The sequence below is a fragment of the Thamnophis sirtalis genome, unplaced genomic scaffold (genome assembly GCF_051295495.1).
Source record: "Thamnophis sirtalis isolate CommonGarterSnake01/CBP01778 unplaced genomic scaffold, rThaSir2_p1.2 scaffold_1, whole genome shotgun sequence".
Taxonomy (NCBI): domain Eukaryota; kingdom Metazoa; phylum Chordata; class Lepidosauria; order Squamata; family Natricidae; genus Thamnophis; species Thamnophis sirtalis.
In genome coordinates, this window is record NW_028261381.1 from 97,949,786 (window position 1) to 97,973,300 (window position 23,515).

At 38.9% G+C, this 23,515-nt stretch overlaps 1 protein-coding gene across 3 annotated transcripts in view; it reads right to left on the reverse strand.

Annotated features, from left to right (window-relative positions):
• The window catches only part of PAMR1 (peptidase domain containing associated with muscle regeneration 1), an 86,837-nt gene that overhangs the window by 44,519 nt on the left and 18,803 nt on the right, over nt 1–23,515 (reverse strand). For all 3 annotated transcript variants that reach the window (XM_087719767.1, XM_087719764.1, XM_087719761.1), the window contains exons 3-6: nt 21,343–21,471; nt 13,452–13,566; nt 12,367–12,584; nt 7,331–7,438 (exon numbers count right to left, since the gene is read on the reverse strand). In XM_087719767.1, coding sequence (XP_087575893.1) covers nt 7,331–7,438; nt 12,367–12,584; nt 13,452–13,566; nt 21,343–21,471 — 570 coding nt within the window. The remainder of the gene's footprint in view (nt 1–7,330; nt 7,439–12,366; nt 12,585–13,451; nt 13,567–21,342; nt 21,472–23,515) is intronic.

Below are 23,515 nucleotides of genomic sequence, written 5' to 3' on the forward strand. Positions count from 1 at the left end.
TGCACCAGCTGTAGCTTCTGAATGCTGTTCAAGAGAGCCCCCTAAAGATATTTTATAGCACATACTTTAAAGGAGAAAAGTACTGATGCCAAAACAGGTGGGCATTTGAGTTTGTTATCTAAAAATCATTCCCAGTCCATTATCTGAAATGGACAGATAATGAGGACTAGGCATTATCTGAAATGGACACATAATGAGGACAGAAAAAATGGACACATAATGAGGACAGAAAATAAGCCTGACATGAGAACTTGGATCAGATATGAAATGGGCCAATAAACTCTTCTTTCTTTAGAAGGCACTCCATGTACTTCCACTTACGAGAATACCTCTGAGCTTAATGCAGGCATACCAATTTGGAGCTGCAAAAAGTCGAGACAACCATTAAAGTTCAAGGAGTTTTCTATAACACTATGCTGTGGTTATCTGGAGCTTTGTAGCCCATATATAATATACCTAGCCTAGTGCCTATTTCAACTGAGAAACAATCGGGTAGATGCAAAGTGAAGGAGCAGAAGAAATAGAACAGGATGAATCACGAAGGAAGACAAAATGGCAGCAAACGAGAGATCAAGGATAAGAATCTCTGAGTTGCTTGTCTACATTGCAGACAATCCCCAGTATTCCACATAGGATTGGGAAAATTCCTCATCTGAATTTCCTAAGAGTCACTACCAATTTCTACACAATGCCGAAGGTCTAACTCCACCCATAGTAGCTTTTATGTTCTCTCAGTCTCTCCCACCTTTTAACACTACCATCTTACTCTATATAAGTCTAAGTGCTATTGCTTTGTTATTAAAGTTGAGAAACATTGTAATAGTATGATTCTTTTCATAAACATTGAATTTAACTCTGAAGAGAGATATTTCAAAGTTGAAAAAATTTCTAAATTCTTAGCTTATCCTCCAGTTTTCTATGAATGCTAAAGAATTCTGTATTTTAAATATGTGTACATTGGCCCATGGTGTCTGGAATTTTATTTGTGAGTTATATTTTATGTTTAATCCATAACATTTTTACTGTTTACATCTCATATAAGAGAATATGCCACAGATCATAATACAACTTGTACAAGACAGAAAGTCATAAATCTTAAATAATCATACTGATTTAGGTGGTATACATTGAATTTGTATTTAATGCTGGATCCCCTACATATTGTTCCGATTTAAGGATAGAATGGTGCCATATATACTATTTGGGAATGTCAGTCTAATTATTTTGACATGTATGTCTGAAAAATTTACTTCAGAAAAAAATGTTACATGAAAGAAGTGTTGCATTTTAAGCTGATACATATTTTATCATTAATGATTCAAAGAATATTTGGCAACTGAAGCTTTTTCTCACAACATTGCAATAGAATTCATAGCCTACTACACAATTTAAATCTTATTCACATTTCAAAATATTTATTTTTTTTAAATATCTGGCCATATACTAAGACTGTATGTTAAATTCAATAATCTAATCAAGTAATGATATCAAAATTTGGCTTTCACCATATAAAGATGTATTTTCCTTGAAGAGCCGAGGTGGCGCAGTGGTTAGGATGCAGTACTGCAGGCCACTTCAGCTGACTGTTATCTGCAGTTCAGCGGTTCTAATCTCACCGGCTCAAGGTTGACTCAGCCTTCTATCCTTCCGAGGTGGGTAAAATGAAGACCCGGATTGTTGTTGGGGGCAATATGCTGACCCTGTAAACCGCTTAGATAGGGCTCAAAGCCCTATGAAGCGGTATATAAGCCTAACTGCTATTGCTATTGCTATTTCCTATTGCATTTTTATTCTGCCTTCATTACTTTATAAGTAATTCAAGGCAGCAAGCATACATAATCTACTCCTTCCTTCTCTTGTTTTCCCCACAACAACAACTCTGTGAGGTGGGTTGGGCTGAGAAAGAGTGACTGGCTCAAAGTCACCCAGCCGGCTTTCATGCCTAAAATGGGATTAGAACTCACAGTCCCCCAATTTCTAGGCCAGACCTTAATAAAGACAGCCCCGTCCCCAAAGAGAATCTCCCAGCCTCATAATATTTTGATCCACTGCCTTTATTGATGCGAGGAGCTGTAAAAAACGCCTTCTTGCATAGGAGTTAGATAGTAGGAACAAGGAATCCTTGCATAAAAGGCCCATCTAAAAATAATGGCTATTTCCTACTAGTAATCTAATTCTATTAACGATGGTCCAGAATGCCAGATTCAGCTCAATAAAGAACACTTCATTAGGATTCCAAATAAATATTGCAAGGCTGGCAACCACAGTCTTCTGGGAAGCTGTACACTACAGGAATGGAAGTGGGATCAAAGCAATGAATTCCCCATTCAAGACAGGATCCCAGCATTTACTCAAGGACTTGAGGCTTGCTGGGCTTTGTTTTGGACAATGAAGACAGGAAGTCTCTGAGCAAAACTTGGTCAGAGACCTTTGTTTTAAAGGCCAGCAATCCAATGCAACGACCCACTGAGCCAGAATGCTGAGTCCAATGTCAAAAATCAATGCAGCTTTACAGGAATGAGAGAGAAGGGGGAAACATTTTTTCCTAATCACCCAGCCATTGGGATTCGAGTTCTTCTTTTGGTCTCTAAGATAAAGCAGAGAGGAATCTATTACATTTTTATATTTTCATTTATTTGTCAGTCTTGAGTTACATTTATGTGTGGGATAAAACGTTTGTATTTGGACCCTGCCAAGAAGCTTTGTCTTTATATTCATGGTTTACTTGCAGTAGAAATAACTCTTTCATCATTGGCCTTTGTGATTGCTAGTGCCATATCTGATTATTAATCTTTTTGGAAAGCAGATTTATGAATGGCCCAATGTGATTCTTTGCATAGAATCTATTAGATCATTTCCATAAGCCATCCAAACAAGGTTTGCCCATGCAAATACAACCACACTAATTAAATTTTGTATGTTTGCCATGCTATGGATCAGAGATGGATTTCGGCTTCTGCTACTGCTGGTTCGTTCAGAGACGCGCTTAGGGGGTGCACACGTTGATGCGCACTATGTGCGCATGCACAGTAATAAAAAAACAAGATGGCGGCACCTATAGCGCCGTTGATAGAACCGGTTCAGGGGCGTGGCAGGCCGAGTTACTACCTACTCGGCCGAACCGGGCCGAACCGGTAGGAATCCACCTCTGCTATGGACTTAATTATTGTTGGCTTAGATGATAAGAAATATATCATGTGCATAGACTACAGTCCAATAATGGCCACGTAGAGATAGTGGTAGCATAAAACAGCTCAGCAAAAGAAAAGGACAGATTGGATATAAATAATCTCACTGTAAATTGGAGTGAACCATAATGCCTTGCCTATCATGCTGTACATTTTTCTTACTCTCTGTATTTCTTCTTCACTAAAAACTTAAGAGACCCAACAAAAAGCAATATGAAGATAACTTTGAAGTAGAAATTAAATAGTGTTTATGTAAACAGAAGTTTAATTCTGAAAGAGGAGAGGTGGTGAGAAGCTCAAGATTGCCCCATCCTGATTTTCTTTAATATAAGAAGGGAGAAATAAAAACTCTGCCGGGCTTTCAAAATTCTGTTTTTTAATTGCTGCATTATTTATCTCAATCACAGAAGAAGGCCTCTGCTACAGTTCAATACCAAGGCAGAGACAGTTCCCTCTAACTCACAAATGGTGCTGTCAGGATGAGTCCAACCGAGTCAGCACTCTGAGACAATCAGATTTCTCAAAGAAATATGTTTTATTGAGTACATCATTTTGGCACACATGAAAGCAAAACCAACTCTAATTATTTCCTGTGGTTTTTGTATAATTAAAGAATAGATATTCCCCTCCCTCTTTGTTACAGGTCACACTGTCCAATTAGGTGTTCTTGCGTCTTCCCTGGCAACTCCTTCCAGTCTTTGGCCAGCACCCATTGAGATTACCTTGGTTCCCATGGAATGATCTGTTGTTATTGTCTGGTCTGACATTCCAAGCTTCTTCCCTCCCCTGCCCCCCATACTGTGTGGCAAGCTGAGATTAAAAGATGGCTGCAGCAGACTAGATCCATTTTGAAGTTGACAGGTACATCTAAAACTTCTACTTTTTGCCCATCTATCCGATTTTAATCTCCTTTCCAGATAGCTCATATGCAAAGCAGAAATCTTTTATTAATCCTTATTTCTGCTTTGTAGATTTCCTGTTGTTTGTGGGGAAGGATGGTGTACTGGTTTGGACCTCTCAGAAAAAAAGAATATTTAAACTAAATTTGAAAAGGAAGATTTGAACACTTTGTAATTAGTAAAGGGCTATTCCTTGATGTTTAACTTACAAGTTCTATATGCAAACGAACCTTGCACTCCCTCTAAAGGAGTCAAAGGAACTAAATGCTTCTTTTAAAAACTTTGTTTCATAGAAGCCAGAAGGCTCTTTCCTTCAAAATAAGATTATTCAGTTAGACTTCTTTCCAATATTTGTGAAAACAATCATACTATTACAGTGTTTCTCAACTTTAATGGTTTATTGAAAGGATTAAAGACTAAGAATGTTAAAAGAAAAGAGCATAACATTGGTTTATTTGGTTGTAGTTAAAAGATGTTGGTATTTCTGCTAATCCTTAACAGCAATAGCACTTAGACTTATATACTGCTTCACTGTGCTTTACAGCCCTCTCTAAGCAATTTAGAGTCAGCATATTGCCCCCAAAATCTGGATCCTCATTTTAGCAGCCTCAGAAGGATGGAAGGCTGACTAAATCTTGAATTCTGTCAGGATCAAACTCCTGGCAGTGGGTGTATTCCAGGGGTGTCAAACTCATGTCATCATGGCATCATCACGTGACATATTGTGACTTTCCCCCCTTCACTAAATTGGGCATAGGCATGGCCAATATGTGACGCATCCAGCCTGCAGGTCGCGAGTTTGACAGCCCTGCTATATTCTAATAGCTTGAAGATGTATGGACTTCAACTCTCAGAATTCCCCAGCCAGCAGTATTACTGATATACTATTGTACTACTATACGACTAAGATGGCAATGCTCAGGTACAAAGTATGGAAATTAGCAGACCCCCCAACGTTTGCCGAGTATAAAAAAAAATTATAGAAAACTTGGTGGGAAGAGAACAGTCAAATGAACATTTACTTACTCAGTTGTCATTGGATCCTATTTTTACAGGTGATGATAGAAGAAATCAAATTAAATAGCTGCAGTTCCCTTTGCCTCTGTTATATTTTCAAGCTACTTCTATCATGTGTAAGTAAACTGTATAGTAAGCTCACAAAATATATAAGAGCAATATGTCAATGAAAATGATAATAAATAATTGTAATGTCTAAAATGACACCAACTTTGAACAATTCACCAACGTTAAAAGTGAAGACTCCATAAATGCCAACAATGCAGTAGTAGCTTTACAAGTCATTTGTTAGAGTTAGGGCACAGAATTAAGGATGCAAGTCTATGAGAATGTGTTGGTGAGAATCACGTGTGGGTTTCTGCCGGCATTACTGCTGGTTTGATTTGCATGCAATTTTGCCATGTGCTGTCCAGAGCCATGTACTTACAATTTATAAACACAAAATAAACAAACAATAAGCAAGAATAGAGATAGAACTAAGAGGAAAGGGAGCATCAAAGCAAGAGTGGATGCACTTGCTGTGACTGCCAGCAGTTCCTTAAAGAAAGTGCATCATTTTCAGGGCTCCCACAGTAGCCACTCAGTTCCACAAAATCTGTCTCTGTCTGTCTGTCTATCATCATCTATCTTATCTATCTCTGCATCTATGTATCATCTATCTATGTATCATCCATCTATCTATCTATCTATCTATCTATCTATCTATCTATCTATCTATCTATCTATCTATCTATCATCTATCTATCATCTATCTAATCTATCTGCATAAATATACAGAGAAAACATAGGCATATTAAATGGCATATATTTCAGGAGTCTTCTGGTAACCTAAGCTTTCAGTCATAGTCAGTATACTAGAATTACATGACATTTCTGATTCAAGTAACTCAAATGGTAATGATTGAGTCTCTCAACATAATCATGCACATATATACAAATGTACTGTACATAGATATTTTAGGACCAATACTGACCTGGCATCTGAATGTTACAAATATAAGACTCAGTTCTTAATCACTTTCTGAAGCAGACACCTGTCCTATTTTTCAGTACAAAAACATAAAGAATTGTGAAATAATATGTTTTACGCATTCTCTATCATTCTCCAGTCTAAGACTTGTTTAAAAACACATTATCACGAGATATAAGGAATGAAGTATTTAAAGATAGTCCTCGGCTTACAACCACATCTGGGACTGTAAACTTTGAGTTCAGCAGTGCAGTCATTAAGCGGGGCATTGTATGATTACACATAATCTTACAACGTTTTGCTATGGTTGCTAACCAAGTCGCCATGTGATCGCGATTTGTAACCTTCCATACCAGTTTCCCCATCGACTTTGTTTGTTGGAAGTCAGCTGGCAATGTCACAAATTGCGACCTCTTGTCCCAAGACCATTGTAAATGTGAGCAAGTGCCCAGGTTGTGATCATGTGGAACTTACAGGGAGTCTGCACAGTTGTGAAAACAGATTGTAAGTCACTATTTTCAGTACTGTTGTAACTTTGAACGGTTTTTAAATGAATAGACGTACCTCAAGGGCTAGTAAAGTAGTTTCAAACTTTATCCATGTAAATAAATTTAAAGAGATATAACAACTCTATAGCAAAATAGCCTCAGTTCCTTAGAATTATGGAAAAGAAGTAATGGCCATGATAATTTATACATTCAATTGCATTATGCAAACTGAGAAATATTTTTGTTCCAAAAAATTATAAAAAGATTATCTCAACTTCTTCAAATCAGTCTACTTCAATGAGTGAAAGCCATCATGGGCTCAGAATAGAACATTCTTTTAAAAATGCTCAGAACTGAAATTGGCAAGTCTTAAGATCCTTTTTTCAGATGTTTTGGGCTGACTAGAGAAATTGGGTATTATCTCAACACACCTGGTGACATCAGAACTGATGGGAGAACTCCATTATGCAGAGGACAAACCAAAGGCCTTCTCTGTTGATGAGTCCAAAGCAATAATAAGATATTCTTAAGTGGGATATTTTTAAAGAGTTTGTATGATTCTCTGTCTGCCCCATAAGGGTCTCCTGCATGAGGAGGGGTTGACCTAGAAGATCTCCAAGGTACCTTCCAACTCTTGTTTTTCTGTATCCTGTTGTAGAAGCATGGCCTTCAAGTCTATTTCATTGTACTTGAGAAGGCCAAACAGCAGCTGAATGAAAACCCAGAACCTTTGAAGATGCTTATGCATAGCTACAGTGATATACTCACAGCTTTCACAGCGATTTCCAGTATAGCCAGCCAAGCAGGCACATTTGTAATCACCAATTTTATCAACGAGGCAGGTTCCATCGTGTAGACATGGAGATGAAGAACAACCTGAAAATACACAAGACTTCTCAATTCCTTCCACAGACTTTCAATTCTTTTCTCTCTTTTACACTCCTTTCTCTCTTAGTGAGAGACATTTATAATGTGAGTATTTGGGGGCAATTGATAAAACAACAATATGTCCTTGAAGCTGTGAGACAGTGATGTTAAAAAATGCTTCTATCTAGCCCATCCTCTGCCCCAATAATCCTTCTTGTGAATCAAATTTTGTTGCCCAAATGTTATCAAAAACAAGGTAATGTGATTGAGATCATTCCATGCTAAAACAACTATTTTTAAAAATTAAAGCAGGTCCCAAGGGAGAAGCTTAGATACATAATTTGTGTTCTTAAAGCCAACTTTAAGAATAATTATATCTCTGAATAACGTATGTGATTAGCTGTGTGTCACAACTGAAAATTGATCCTTTATAGTTTTAGGGAATTAGGAATAAAGCAGCATGGAAGAAGCCACAGACGAAAACTCTACAACTGCATTTACAGCAAAAGAACCTATGGAGATAAAATAAAAGTGAAATGTCAATGAAGAGATCAAGCAACACTGCAAGCTGTCTGAAAAAGTTTTTAGTGAAGGGGTTGTGAAACTAAAGGCACAAAAATGAAATGTGCCAGAGGAGATGGAAAGAATCCCAGCCATTATTAAATATACAATACTGAAATTTGTTATGTTCAATATGTAAGTACTGCTCTTGGTGTCAACTCTGGAGCTGACCTGACTGAGGCCATTTTAAGGCTCCAGGGTTGCCACGATGGAGATGAGGGTTAGGGAGGGGGGAATAGTGATAGCTGGTGTTTGGTAGCCAAAACAAAATAGTTTCACTTGTGAACCAAGGACATTCCCACAGGTGGCTGAAGCAAGGAGGAGTGATGTTGCCCAAGCAACCCTGATTGCACCATGTGACTGATTTGTTTGGGAGAAAGGGAGAATTTTTTACTTTTAATTAGGTGGAAACCATGGGAACATTTAGAGTCGGTTTTCACCAGCCTGTGCCAATATGAAATATCCAATAAAACTAATCTTTGAGGAATCTACCTGCCTCAGAGTTTTGTTTGCTATGGGAGCATTACTTGGAACCCTGACATCAAACCGACTCCAAGGCAGGTAGGTTCCTCAACTATTAGTTTTATTGGCTATATCATATCTAACTTAGAATCCTGACACTTAGTATCATCCTTCAAAGAATACTTAATGATATCGCAAGATTTTAAAAAACTTAACACTTAGAACTGTCATCTTAGAAGTTTCCCCAAAACTCCCAGCATATTCATCAAAGTCCATGCGATCATGAATCAGGAGTTCTAGAGTTGCAATCTAAACTCAGCTGAGGTGGGAAAGATGAAAACATCAGTTTCCTCTTGAGGCACTGTACGGGCTTTCAGTCCATCAATGGGGTCCGAACAATAAACACAGGAAGACGGCCAAGGAAATTGTGTTCCTCCGCTTACACTGACCTTCAACTACTCTCAAGGCTTTTGTACTGGGAAAGATTTCACACAGCGGCAGTTTGTTAAGTTTGTGCTGCTGGAGGTCCCACAGCTCAGGCAAAATTTATCCCATCCCCTTTGCTCATCATGCAAAGCACATCCCTTCTCATCAACAGTTTCAGGGACCAGGTTAACATTTTGCCAAGGAGAATTTTTTAAAAGATTTTCATTCAAGCTGTATACAGCCAAACTGGAGTCTGCTCTGCATAGATTATCTGAGTAGCACCCACCTTATCTCTCCATAATTGCTGCTAAAAACTGGGGCGGAAATAAAGGGGGGATGGCAGTAGCAGAATGCCAAGCGGTTCCCACTGAGAAGAAGAATTGAGAGCTATTAATCCCCCGTTGTATGGAATGTGTTAGTCCCTTGAGGGTGGGAGGCCTTTCTGCAACATATCCCACGTCAAGTCCCATTTCATGGAGTCGACTTTTGTCTTTTTATAGACCCTTTAATTAACATAGCCCTCCTTTTAGCAGCTACTGTGATGGTACTGTTTGTACTTTATGTAATAACAAGGGAGGGAAAAAATCATGCCCAGCAGATCAAATAGGGACACAATCTAAAGTAGACCAAGCAATGGACTTTGAAGCGGCGGGACAATATTTGAGATTCTAAAAGGCCTTCCGGCAGAAAGCCATTGGAGGCCTCCTCTATAGTCCATCTTTGCCCTGTATCCTGTCAACATTATTTTTTTCTTTATTATCAATTGTCCATTGCTGTCAATGCCCCAAGACAAATAAGAATGGCTGGAGAGATCCAGCATTCTGAATTCATTCTTGGGAATGGAGTTGAAATGACTCAATTTGCTGGCTTGAAAAACAATTTTTGATTTACCTGATTGTTTCAAATAGCAAAGTATGTCTTGAATCCAGTCTTAAGTGGGAAGCTGAGTACTAGAGTCACTTTTCGATATCCCATTTTGCTATTTTTTACATGGAACTCTCTGACAATTTTTCTTCATCCAACTTTCATAAATGGAAGTATTGTGAAAGAAACCAGTTAATCTAGCAGGCTACATAAGAACTCTAAGTGTAGATCATTGTAGTGTTGCTATGCATATGTACACATCACACTATTCTCTTTGGGGGTAGCTGGGGTGAAATGCTACCGGCTCAGACCGGTTCGCCTGAACCAGTAGTAAAAATGCTACCGGTTCAGGCGAACCGGTATTTCTGACAATCAGTTGGGTGACAATCAGCTGTGACACATGATTTATATTAGCTAGAATCATCGGATTTCCTGATGTCTAGCTAATCTAAATCACATGGAACAGCAGATTCCCTCCCCCCCTCACTGTTCTACCTACCTTTGTAGACTTGGAAGGCTTCAATATGTCCCTTTTTTAGCGCTGCGCGGGCGCGCCTCAGACACACATGCACATGCTCAGTAGCAGACTCACCAAACTGGTAGCAGACTTCAGAGGATTTTACCACTGGGGCAAGCATCATTAGGCAAAGCACAGAAAAGAACAGCAAGCCAAATGAATTAAGGCATGAGATAAAGGATAGAAAAGGGAACTACTGTATGGCTAGTTCTAGTTTACCCCTTGCTACACTTCTGTATTTCTTTTTCTATATAAACCATCCTGTTTCCACCACTGCTTACAACTGTCTTTTGTCTCTTAAACTTCTCCCAGTCTCTGTGTTGCCGCCATGCTCACTGTTATTCCCTTTGAATAGAGGAACAATAGCAGCATTCTTTCAATTATCAGGCTCAGACACAATCTTCACACATAATTAAACAAGAAGCACAAACTTTCCATAAGCCAACTGCATTTTAACTTTTATCCACTTAAACCATCTACACCTATTGCCTTTCCATTTTTCAACATTCTCACATTGTATTTTTTGGCAGGTGGACACCATTTCTGAATAAACGTCTAAAATACATTCAATCACTTCAAGTACTTCCCAAATCATTTCATTATTTTTATACTTGTCTTTATTAGGCTGGAGGCTCCTTGTTTAGCCCTCATCATCCACTTCCAAAATAATATTTTATTTCCATCAAAATTACTTTTCTCCTGCCTATTGCGATCTTCATTGTTGACTGTTCTCTAATTTCGTTCCTATCTTTTTTTCTCGATGTACCTTATAGAACTTTTCTCTCATCCTCATTTTTACAGCAATCGTTTCCTTTTTTGTATTTATTAAATTTATACACTGATTTGGAAAACAAAGCCAAGTATTAACCCAAGCAAGTTCATGGAATTCTATACAGGTTACATTGCAAGCCTACAAAATGCCATTGCACCATGCCAATATTCTACCAAAATGCACTGTAATGACAAGCATAGAACATCACAACCAATTAAATACTACTTTATTGTTTCATATTTATTATCCCTAGGAATTATCTCCAGATCTATCTTACAACATTGACATTGAGAAACTGGGACAACTTATGTTGAGCCCTGCTCAAATGCAGATAAAACTTAACAAATCCAACCCCTTCTCCTAATGTGCTTTACTGACCTTCCACGCATTCTGCCCTTCAGCAGGCTCTCATTCTGCCTCTATTAGAAACTGTTCCCTCATTCACTTTTGCCTCACTGTTGTGCTATTCTTTGCATTTCCATTAGTAGCAGGAATTCCAGATCAGTTTCACAATGTTTTTAAAGGAAGTGGGATCAGAAACAGTAGTATAGTTGCATGGAAGTGATAATAATCAAAAGGAAGTAGCATTTTCAAAGAATTATATGAATGAATATGTGTAAGGTTTTAGGATTCCAATTAGTTTTATAGGATGCAAAAGAAAGAAAGAAAGTATGGTGGATAGAATTTTGCTGCTTATTGGTACACATTTTTATTAATATCCATGTAAAAACCATGTATCTCCCACAGTGATGGGGCTTGGTTCTTGTCCTGTGCCTTAAATAGGACGTTGTGGAGTTTTATTGGTTATATTTTCTGTTTGAGATAGTGTGTTTGTGGATTAGTAGGGTACTATGAACATGGCATCAATCTTTCTAGTGTTTTTTTATTATTGTTATTCTTTCTTACTTTTAATGTAAGCTACCCATAGTTGTTTTGGCTAGCCCCTAAATTTCATAGATAAATCCATTTATAAATAAATTATGCTGTTACCCATTGTAATGTTGCTTTCCTACACAATGTATTATTCTTCTCTTCTTCTATCTACTTAAAATTATGGGTAAATCTTACATCACAGTCAACCTAAAGTTGACCTCAAAGGCATTTGGTCTGATTAGATACGAAAGCATGTTTGTAGCCTCCCAGAATTGGGAACTGGTTATGGCAAAATAAACTAAAAAATTGGGTTGTTTGTAGATAAAATCAGCCATGGATCACAATTTTTACAATTGTAATTGAGCTTACTTTCATATCAGGACCCAATATAATGCATTTCAATAGCATTAAAAAGTGAAAAAATTATAAGATCAAGCTATTTTAGTTAAACATATTTCTTACCTGTAATTTCTTCAAAAACTGCATGAAATCCATCAAAATTTTTGGAACCATCTGAATGAAAAAGGACATGAAGGGAGGAGCCAGTGCTTCGTATTGGGAGAGGCCTGTCATTGCCACAGAAGCGTTTAATTAACTTGCTGTCAACACTGTCCCCATCACGGACTTCCACATAATCGTACTGACACATGTAGTCAAACTCCAGACTCAGCATGGCAAACCTTGACCAGAAAGAAAGAGACAGAACGAGAGATAGAGGAGAAATTCAGATGCCAAAATTATATCTCTGTTCCATTTGTGCTATAGGATTGAATTTCTGCTTTGCTTCTGTGCTCTCCTGACTCTCAAAGGTTTTTCACTTGCATTTTTGCAAATTACATAAAACAGAGTTAATAGCAGAGACCACAAGTAGAATTACTGTACTACCAACGTTCTTTCAAGTCTATAGGAAGTGCCTATAATATGAACAGCCAATTTCCAAACTCCTCATAATTCAAGAAGACTCATTTTGAGACTGGAGGAGAACGTAGAAAAATAATCCAAAAGGTGCTTTTTCAAAAGGCAACTGTACCTCCTATGTTTTTCTTGAATACATTTCATTTCTCCCACAAGAAGCTTTTTGGATGAGAAGTGAAACATCTTCAAGAAAAACAAAGAAAGTCGAGTTGCCTTTTGAAAAAGTACCTTTGGGATAACCATGACTGGATGACTGAGAATCTCCATAGACACGTAGAGAAATTTTGTGTCAATAATAGTGAATATGCCTTCATGAAGAAGTTTCCAGTTCATTCATGGAATGATCTTCCAGTAACAAAGATGGCCCAAGAGCCAATAAACTGAGAATATAATCTGATACAATGTGTATTACAATATAATACAAATTTATTTGTAATGTTTTTAAACTGACACAGAAAGACAAAGACACACATTTATCTATTTAAATACTTTGTATTCTATGATTGAAATTAATAGCTCTGGGGAAAAGCCAGTAAAAATTCCTTTGGTGGCAGGTTGAAATATTAGTCTGACACCTCAACACACTTTTGTCCACTCATATAAAAAGGAAGTTCAGTACATTAAAATCCTACCTTAATTCAACCCCAAATCCAGGTTTGGCATGTATAATCCACTCACACTGGGCATTCAGTGGATAGCTCTCCAATAAAATCTGACCCTTGGAAGCTTGGATAACCTGTCCACACCCTAAAGGGAAGAAAAAGAAAAATCACATAGATATTTATAGAAAATTTACCTCAGGAACAATATCAAAATACAAGTTATTGGTGATATGCACATGAAAAACTCTTCTCAAACACCTGACTAATTTACATGACTAAACAACTATATGAAGTGTTGAATAAAATAGACATCAGCAACTGGTTAATAATTGGCACAAGTCTTGACATATAACACACCAGATTTAACTGTGGTTGAAAAGAAGAAAATGTGGATAATTGCTGTGATGATACCAAGGAGACAAAAAATTGGAGAAGACCACAAAGTATCATGATCTGAAAATTGAAATTGAAAGATTAGACAGGTAGTCCTCAATTACAACCACAACTAAGCTCAAAATTTATGTTGTCAAGTGAGAAATTTGTTAAGTGAGTTTTGCCTCATTTTATGACTCTTCTTGTCACATTTGTTAAACGAATCACTGCAATTGTTAAATTAGTAACATGATTAAGTGAATCTGATTTCTCCACTCACTTTGTTTGCAAAAGATGATTACATGACCCCAGGATACTGCAACTGTCATAAATGTGAATCGGTTGTCAAACATCCGAATGTAAATCACATGACCACGAGGATGCTGCAATGGTCATAAGTGTGAAAAATGGTCGTAAGTTACTTTTTCAGTCCTGTTGTAACTTTGAATGGTCACTATATGAACTGCTGTAAGTCAAGGACTATCTATAGCATAAAGAGGCCATGGTCCCATTGGTTATCAGCACACTGGATGATGTACCAAAAAAATCTTGAGGGCATTTAGAAAATTTGCACATTAGCAATATTTCTATCTGTCCAATTGCAAGAGGCAGCTTTATTTGGAAGAGCTTACCTCCTACAGCAGCGATGGCGAACCTTTTTTGGCTCGTATGCCATAAGTGGGGAGAGCGCAGGGGGCGTCATGTGCGGGCGTGCAGCATCCATAATGCAATGTGCAACACCCTAGTGCATATGCATGCACTACAGGTGTGACCACCCCATTTTTTTCATGCTTTTTTCGCCCTCCCCAGGCTCCAGAGGCTTTATAGGAGCCTGGGGAGGGCGAAAACAGCCCTCCCCCCCCCCCGAAGCCCACCATAGGCTTCAGGGACCTTCAGGAGGCTTCCCTGAAGTCTTCGGAGCAGTCAAAATGACCCTCTGAGCAAACTGGAAGTCACTTCCGGTTTGCTCGGAGGGTTGTTATAAGCGCTCTGAAGGCTTCAGGGACCTTCAGGAGACTTCCCTGAAGCCTCTGGAGCAGTCAAAACGACCCTCCAAACAAACCGGAAGTCCGTTCCGAACTTCCGATTTTCCCGTACGGCCATTTTGCGCTCCAGAGGCTTTAGGGAAGCTCCGGGGGGCTTCTGGGGGGCAGGGGAGGCTCTTTTCACCCTTCTCAGGCTCCTATAAAGCCTCTGGAGCCTGGAGAGGGTGAAAAATGGCTTTAAAAAAGGGTGAACTCAGCTGGCCAGCGCGCATGCGCGCTGGCCAGCTGACAAGGCAGCGCCTCGGGTGCCCTAATAAATGGCTCCATGTGCCACCTGTGGCATGCGTGCCATAGGTTCGCCATCACTGTCCTACAGTGACACTTTAACACCATTAAAGAACATCTGCCTATCCCAGGTCCTTGGGAAGGACAGAATAGATGGATAAAATTGTCGAAACATCTGGCTGGCTTTGCAACCATAATAACATTTTTCTTGCTTTCCTCAGCAAAAGTAATTGCTTACATGAATTTGCTATGGCAAAAATAGTCACACAGTTTTTTTTCAGTCTTAAGTTCTTATATACAGGCAAACCATACAAGGAGCCCAAAGACAATACAGAATGTAAAACTACTATTATTTTGGTACTGGTTGGTAATAACTGGTAATAATAATAGCACTCTTAACTCCTTCAGATTTCAGAAAGGGTCGATCAGGAGAACTTTTATGGAACCATGGTCATTAAGAAGAACTGGTGCCATTCCAAGATGTGTTTACATTGAAACGCTGGGAATTCTTAACACATTTAGAAAAATTAAAGTAAGAAGAGGGTCCTCTAATGAATAGTGATGTGGTTGAATCATCTTCAGGAACATGCCAAATGTCCTGTCTCAGTATTTCCTGTATCCTTCTACCTTGCTAAGATTTGTCCATTCCTATACATGCAAATCATTTGCCAGTTTACCCTCAATTACCCTCAGCTATGTAGATTCCAATAAAACACAAAACAAGCTCAGAAGGGTCTGTCATAAGTGCTTCATTCCACACCAGGGCTTCTTGGCTCCTGATGTGAAAAACTGGAGAATTAATTACATTGCCCCCATGACTGTCATTAGGATGCTGTTGAGATATGCCAGGATCCGCTGGAAACTAATGTAGCTTCCCACACTGGGGAGAGGAAACGTAGCACAGTTGCTGGCTCTCCTCTCAAAACAACCTGAGACAAAGCTGCAGGAAACCTTCTTCAGAAGGATTGACAAGGGTCCTTGAATCACCTCAGAGAACATTCCCTTTTCATTATAAGGGGTCTTTTCTGTTCCCTTTCTTTCTCTTGCCATTGGCAAGAGAGAACTGGTGCAAAGAGATGGTGCCGTGCAAAGAATACTGAATGCACCTTTCTTTGGAGAACAGTACAATTTGAACTTGTGGGACATTTCTGCCAAGGAAGTAGGACTGGCCAACAAAGCAGGTGGTCCAAAGGCTAAAAAGAGAGCCATTCAAAGAATGCTCCAGAGAAACAAGCTCCTATTTGCCACAAACCATTTCCGCGTGGAACATATACATGGTCAGATCCAATTGTCATTTTTCTGTTTCTAATCCATCCACCAGAGGGATACACGATACCTGCCCATCCTTTGATAAGAGGGGGAGGGGAGAGAGATATGGATGGAAAGTTTCGAGAATAATTTAAATGCTGAGCATAAATCCTGTCTTGTCCTGAGGGTGGAAGAAGAGGTGCTTAGGAAGGGAAGAGAGTCGGAAAGGAATCAATTCTGAAAGGCTGTCACAATCACTGTTCCTTTTGTGTCTGGAAAAAAAGATGGCAAAACATTTTGGAACATATTTTTTGTCTGAGGCCACAGAATTAGAGTAAATATACACTAACAGTAACAACTTTCAACTTTTAATAGATTTGTACGCCACCCAATCCCGAAGGACTCCGGCAGCTTACATAAAAGCAGTTTAAAAATATTAAAAAAAGATTAAAAACACAAGACAGAATGGCTTAAAAAACAGAAACACAACATGCACTCAGTTTTCAAAGGGGCTGAAGTTCAATCAAGATCAACAGCCCCAGGCCTGCCGGAACAGCCAGGTCTTAACAGACTTACGGAAAGCCAGAAGAGTGGGGAGGGTCCGGATCTCGGGGGGTAATCGTTCCAAAGGGCAGTATTCACTAACAGTAACAAATATTTTTAGATGTAACTTTCTTCTTAAATAGGTGTCCATGAAATAGACCATAAAAGACAAAACCACAGATTTAAACCTAAATAGTGAAATAACTTTAGATTTAAATTCTGGCTTCTGAATGCAGTAAGAGTAGACTAATTGGAAGAAAAGTATACCCCAAAATAAATGGTGAATTATTCAATATGCAAAACAGAGAATAAGATACAAGAGTGCAGTATCCCCATGATTGTTTAATATGTTAATAGATAATTGTGCTTATAGTGACATTAGAGGTTCATCTATTTGTAATGTAAATATGTGCGTTTTCATATGTAAACAATGCCATGTAGTTGACTGAACACCCAAAGGATTTGCAGCAAATGTTAAATTGTGTGATGCACAGAGATCATGGATCTGTGACAGAGAAAACAGAGTGAATGCTGCAAGTTACTTCTTACTTTATCTTACAAGCAGATAAACAGGGCTTGCAAAATGTAGAAAAATGGATGGAAAAAACCCCCTATAAATGCTGGTAGAAAGAAGTCAAAACTGGGTAGAACAGATAGTCCTCCAATCACGTGTTTAACAAAAGTTCAAAATTGTGTCAACCTCGGAAAAAGTGACTAGGAATCTATCCTCAAAGGTATGACCATTGCCTAGCCTCCCTCATCGTATGATTGTAATTTGTGTGTTTCAGGTACTCGCATTTGCAATGGTGGCAGCATCTTGTGATCATATGGTTGTGATTTGCAACCTTTCCAGTCAGCTCATGCAAAGCAAAGACATTTGAAGAAGCTGGATTCACTTAACAACTATGGTAATTCATTTAACAACCATGGTAAAATGGTCATAAAATTGTTTATTGACCACATCGTGGTGGTGGTGACCAAAATTCCAACCCCAATTGTGGTTGTAATTTGAGGAATAACTGTAAGTGGGCTGTTGTAACATATAAAAGCTGAACCAAGTAAAAGCTGCTGTGTATGAGAGCATACTTTCCCCTTCTCTTTTCTCCTGCCTTTATATTTTAGTGACTTACTCTTTTTTTGAATGTCGCAGAGAGTTGCTTATCCCAAACAAAAAAGTAAGTTGGATATTTATACAGTATATCAGTTTAGTATGAGGTACTTATATGGCTGAACCAATTAGCAATGGTGGTTTATCATTTTAATTTATTTGTATGTGAAAAATGTTCGTGAAAATTGAAAATAATAATAAGGATGCAGAACTTTATTTGCATGTGGTTAATCTGAAGCATGTTACCATTAACCTTATGACTAATGATAACAGGAACACCACAAGGTATAGTATATACCAAGGGTGTCAAACTCGATTGTATCATGGGACATATTGCAATGTTTTTTGCCTTTGCGGAACTGGGGTGGGTGTGGCCTTTGCATGACGCATCCAGCCCATGGACTGCCAGTTTGACACCCCTGGTATACACAGTACAAAAAAAGAACCCTAACTAAGCATGTAAGCATGTAGCTGAATTACTGGATGACAACTAAGCAGGGGTGGGCTGCTATGGGTTCGCCCGGGTTCAGGAGAACCTGTAGCTAACATTATGGACTGTTCAGAGAACCTCCAAATCCCATCCCTGGCTGGCCCCTCCCACCCCTCCCAGGAGCCTCCACATGGCCTGTTTTGGGGGTAAGTGCAGGGCCCACACGGAGGCTCGGGGAGGGGGAAAAATTGGCCTCCCTGAAGTTCTGGAACAGGCCCATTTCTGGCCTCCAGAGTGTCTCCGGAGCCCAGAGAGGCAGTTTTCGTCCTCCTAAGCCTGGGGAAGGCGAACATGTGGTGCAGGAGGCTGACTAGGCCATGGCCACCATGGCCACACCCACCCTGCAACCCGGCAGAGAACCCGTTGCTGAAATGTTTGAAGCCCACCCCTGAAACTAAGGAGCCTAGCTGTACCTGTCTTCATTACAGCAGTTACAGAATAGATACCAGTGCCTGATGGAGACAATTATAATTGCAAAAGGTGCATCATCACAAGGCCTGAAAGATTACTTTAGGAACATATCGTCACAGAAATACAAGAATCAACAACAACTAATTGATCTGACACCAGTGCCTGAAACCTGTTTCATGAAAACCACTTGAGAAGAAGAAGCTATTCTAGTGATCAAAGATGACATTCTCTACATCTTATTGAAAACTGAAAATAAATGGCTATAGAGAGAGGTTAGCCCTCTGAAATAATTATTAATGACCTTAAATGTGAAAATACTGCTTTCACGATAATGTGTTATCTACATTTAGTTGTTAACCTACTTCTCTTCCCTTCCATTTATATTATTCCTTAACTCATCTCTTTTCTCTTCTTCTCCTTTCTTCATTTTCATCCTTTCTGGAAGAAGTGAGGAGAATATGAGGATGCATCTAGGCTTCTGTGAGACATGGTTGGTGCTTGTGATGGAGAATATTAGATATACGTAAATGAAGATAATTGACTGTGTAAATGTACCAGATTTACAGGCAATTGACTGATTTCCCCAGCATAATCTACTACCAATCTGGCTATTCAAATCTTCCTGTAATGCACATTGCTATTGTATTTATGTTTCACAACCTTGCTGCTCTTCATTTTCTCTCTTTTCCCCATCTTTCCCTGACTTCTGAGGAGAGCATGATCATAATCAAATAATTTGACCCTAGTCATTTGTGCTTTGGTGAGGACACTGGATTGATTTGTTCTATGAGCCATTTCTTTGTTTTCTTGGCAATCCATGGGATTCTCATGAGTCTTCTCCCACACTGCTTTTCAAAAGCATCTATCTTGCTTCTGGAGAATCCAGTTTTTGCTTCAATACAGTGTAACACTGCCTATTCATTTCTGATCTTTTTAGATTTAAACCTTCATTGCTGCATTACATTATATAAAGACTAGCATTTGGTAAAATTTAACTTTACATTGTCCTATTTTAATTATAACAGCAATACAGTTTTATTCACATGTAACTGAAATTAAGGTCCACTTAATTCAATGGCAATACCTCTTGGCAATTATGTATTGGAACATTCCTGGGGTGCCTTTACTGATAGCAAAAAGGAAATCTTTTTTTAAAAAGAAATAATGCATTTTACAATATAGGTTTGCAGTGAATGAATCACAGACATTTATACTCAATCTACTCTTCAAATCAACATATTTCCAAAACTCACAATTCAGTGCAAGGTTTTTAAAAATTAGAACTAATTGCATTCAGTCAGCATTGCATCCATATTCAAAGGTAGAACATTTAAAATGCTGCAGTGATGAATTTTTGCATATTATTCTTATTAGCCTTTGCACATGCAATGATTTCTCACTAATCTGTAACAAGTTATTTTAAGAAAGTCCCCCCCCAAGAATCTAGTTAGATTTTTATTTGTCCTGGCAAATCTCGTGTGCACCGCTTACAGGATAGGTCTTGGTACTACAATCAAGACAGCAAATAAACAGAAAGAAAAGGATTTCCAGGCCTTGAAATGTGCAAAGAATTGTGCTCCTGAACCAACATATTTTCTTTTGCCATTCAGTCCATATGGTATAATTTTCTGCAAATGCAGATATAAGGTGTATATATTTTTATCTGCAAGCCCAGCAATGAATATTGTCCTTACGCTTTCTTCAGTTAACTATTCCTATCGATTTCCTAAGGATAAGGATTATACCCACACTTGAAAAAATAATTCAATTTATCTTTTGCTAAGGAAGCACCCAAAGGCCCTGGAAAAAATATTCAGATTAGGCATAAAAACCTATGTCGCTCAGGAAAAGTATTGCAGTGAAAATTAAAAATCGGAGATAAGATTAGTTACCTTAAGTGTGTTGTTGATAGCTTTTATTCACCTGTAGTCTTCAAGCAGTGGCAGAACATTTATCTGATAACAGTGCTCTACTTTTCAATTTCCTGACCAAGCAGCGATCTATAAACTGCCTCCTATAAACTGTAGGATAATCCTCCAACTCCCTCCTTCTCTGTGGCAATGGCTGTATTCCACAGAATACTTTGCACTCTGGTTACAACCCAGATCTGTGCTGTGTAGATTTGGATAACCATTAGATGGCAGCAAAGGGTTACAAAAAAACCAAGCATTGTCCATAACAGCTCTGGGAAATAGAACGGGATCTTGGGAAAAGAATTGGAGAAATACCTTTGGCCTATAAAGCCCCAGTAGCTCAGTATGAGATCATTTCCCAACCCCTAAAAAATGCCTTTGGCTATATTGTCTTATATTTTCAAATTGAGTGTCAATGATCATGAAAATGATTAGGAATTTATCTTTGCCTTGACATTGCTCATTGCTGGATGAGCTATAAGAATATTTGTTTTGTTTTGTTTTCCTTTCCCAACCAAAGCATCAGCTCTCCTTTTGGTGAAGTACCTCTCTGGCCAATACTTACTCATGCAATCGCCGCCATACCACCCTGCTCGGCATTCTGCACAATAAATGCCTTTGATGTAGAAGTTGTCTAGTGATCCTCCCCAAGACCCATTGCGACAGGTCTTACAATTCTCGAAAATCATGCAACCTGAAAGAAGAGGAGGCAAACTCTTTATAAATTACGAATGCTTACATTTGGGTTTCTCCGATAGGTAGCTGTGAACTATCACGCAGGCAACCAATGTTTTTACTTTGGCTGCATAAAATGTGGCTTGGACAAGTCCTTTCAAGCAATAACACTCCTCCAAGCCAAACAGACTCAAACATAAAGAGAGAGACTATAAATACAATTCTGAGGGCTGAATACAAAAATTACAAACATGAATTTTCCTGTAGTCTTCAATGACTGAAAAAACAATGACATGACATAACAACACAACCACCATGTTTCGCACTTATACTTCAATGTAAGATGCATACACTAAAGTTATAGGGTTTGTGTTATGATGCCACATTGTACATTTCTTCACCCGACCTCTCTTCTCATCACTCACAGATGCCTATAGCTATAGCCAGGAGTGGGCTTCAAAAATTTAAGCAACGGGTTCTCTACCCGATTGCTAGATAGGCAGGGCCATAGTGGATGTTGAAGTGGACCGAGGAAAAATGAGGCAGGAGGCTCCTGAGGTAACTTCAACAGCTTTATTAGAACAGAACTGAACAGTAGTACTAGCTAGTGGTAGATTGGGACCCCGCCCTGCTTGACAGCTATTTATATGGAGCTGTCAAGCAGGAGGCAATAGGCACGCGTCTGACAGCCGCGCCTTAGCCAGTCAGGCGCGGCTTGGCTGTCAGTCGTACGCCCGAGGATTAAACAGATGTGGCCTAGTCGGCCTCCTGTACCACAGTGGGGAGACCATTTTCACCTTCCCCAGGCTCTGAAGGCTTTCCTCGAGCCTCTGGGAGGTGAAAACTGCCTCCCTCTGGCTGTACAGGCTCTTCGGAGGCCAGAAATGGGGCTGTTTTAGCCTTCCGGAACTTCCAGGTCGTCTGTTTTTCCCACTCCCAGAGCATCTGCACAGGCTCTGCACTTACCTCACATCCAAATCAGGCCACATGGAGACTCCTGAGAGGGATGGGGAAGGGTGTGCAGGGCCAGCCAAGGGTGGGATTTGCAGGTTTTCCGAACTGGACATAACTTTAGCTATGGGTTCGCCCAAACCTGGGCGAACCCATAGCAGCCCACCCCTGGATATAGCACTCAGACTCTCTCCTATTGATCTCTTCCTCCTTTTCCTGAAATTCTCTTGTTTCAATGAAATTTACTTCCTGAACATCCTATATTGCTTTATATCAAGTCAGATCAATCTAAACTAGAATTTTAATTTCAGTAATGTCCCAATGACAGCTCTAAATAGGATTCAGTACTAGTTTCTGCCCTAAAGTTTATGAACAAGAGTTCAGGATATATTTTACACATTTACATTTTCATAGTCATTTGCAAATTTCAACATAAATATATTATTCAACATAATAAAAAGGAGGGCTGTGCATCATTCAAAAAGTATTTAGAAGTGGAGCTTTGGAGCACAGAGATGAAAGTGGAGCACTTCTTTAAGCCAGTTGCATCTACTTCTGGCTTCTGTGTGAGCTAATATGTCCCATTAAAGATACAACTGTTTTAAAGCCTCAACTTTAAAGCTTACAGCAGCTTTAACTTATTTAGGCTCATTTGGAAAATCTAAAAGAGGACATGGTGGTTTTAATGAAATCTTACACTTACAATCCCATTTAGCATGAAGCACATCTTTTGAATAAGTTTCAAATCAGGAAAAATCCTACTGATACATATTCTTAGAAGTTTTATAAGCTGCTTCTTCATATCCTTTATCTTCAACTTAATTTTTTTTCCTCAGCTGAGTTTAAAATCAATAATAATTCTTTTCTATTTTTTAAAAAGAAGATAGTTTGCAAATTAGGCCTTGAAGACTGAATTGCAACCTCCATGTAGTACTGAAGCCAACTGTGACCTTCCTTTTTGGAGAGCTTCCAAGCATCCGTGGTAAAATCCTGAAAAGTGAGTTTCTATTGCTAGAAAAAGGAAAAGTCTAACAACAATATGCATTAACTCTCATCACAGTGAGCATTTATATTGGCATCTATCCATCTCTAAGGAGGAAAAATTATTAATG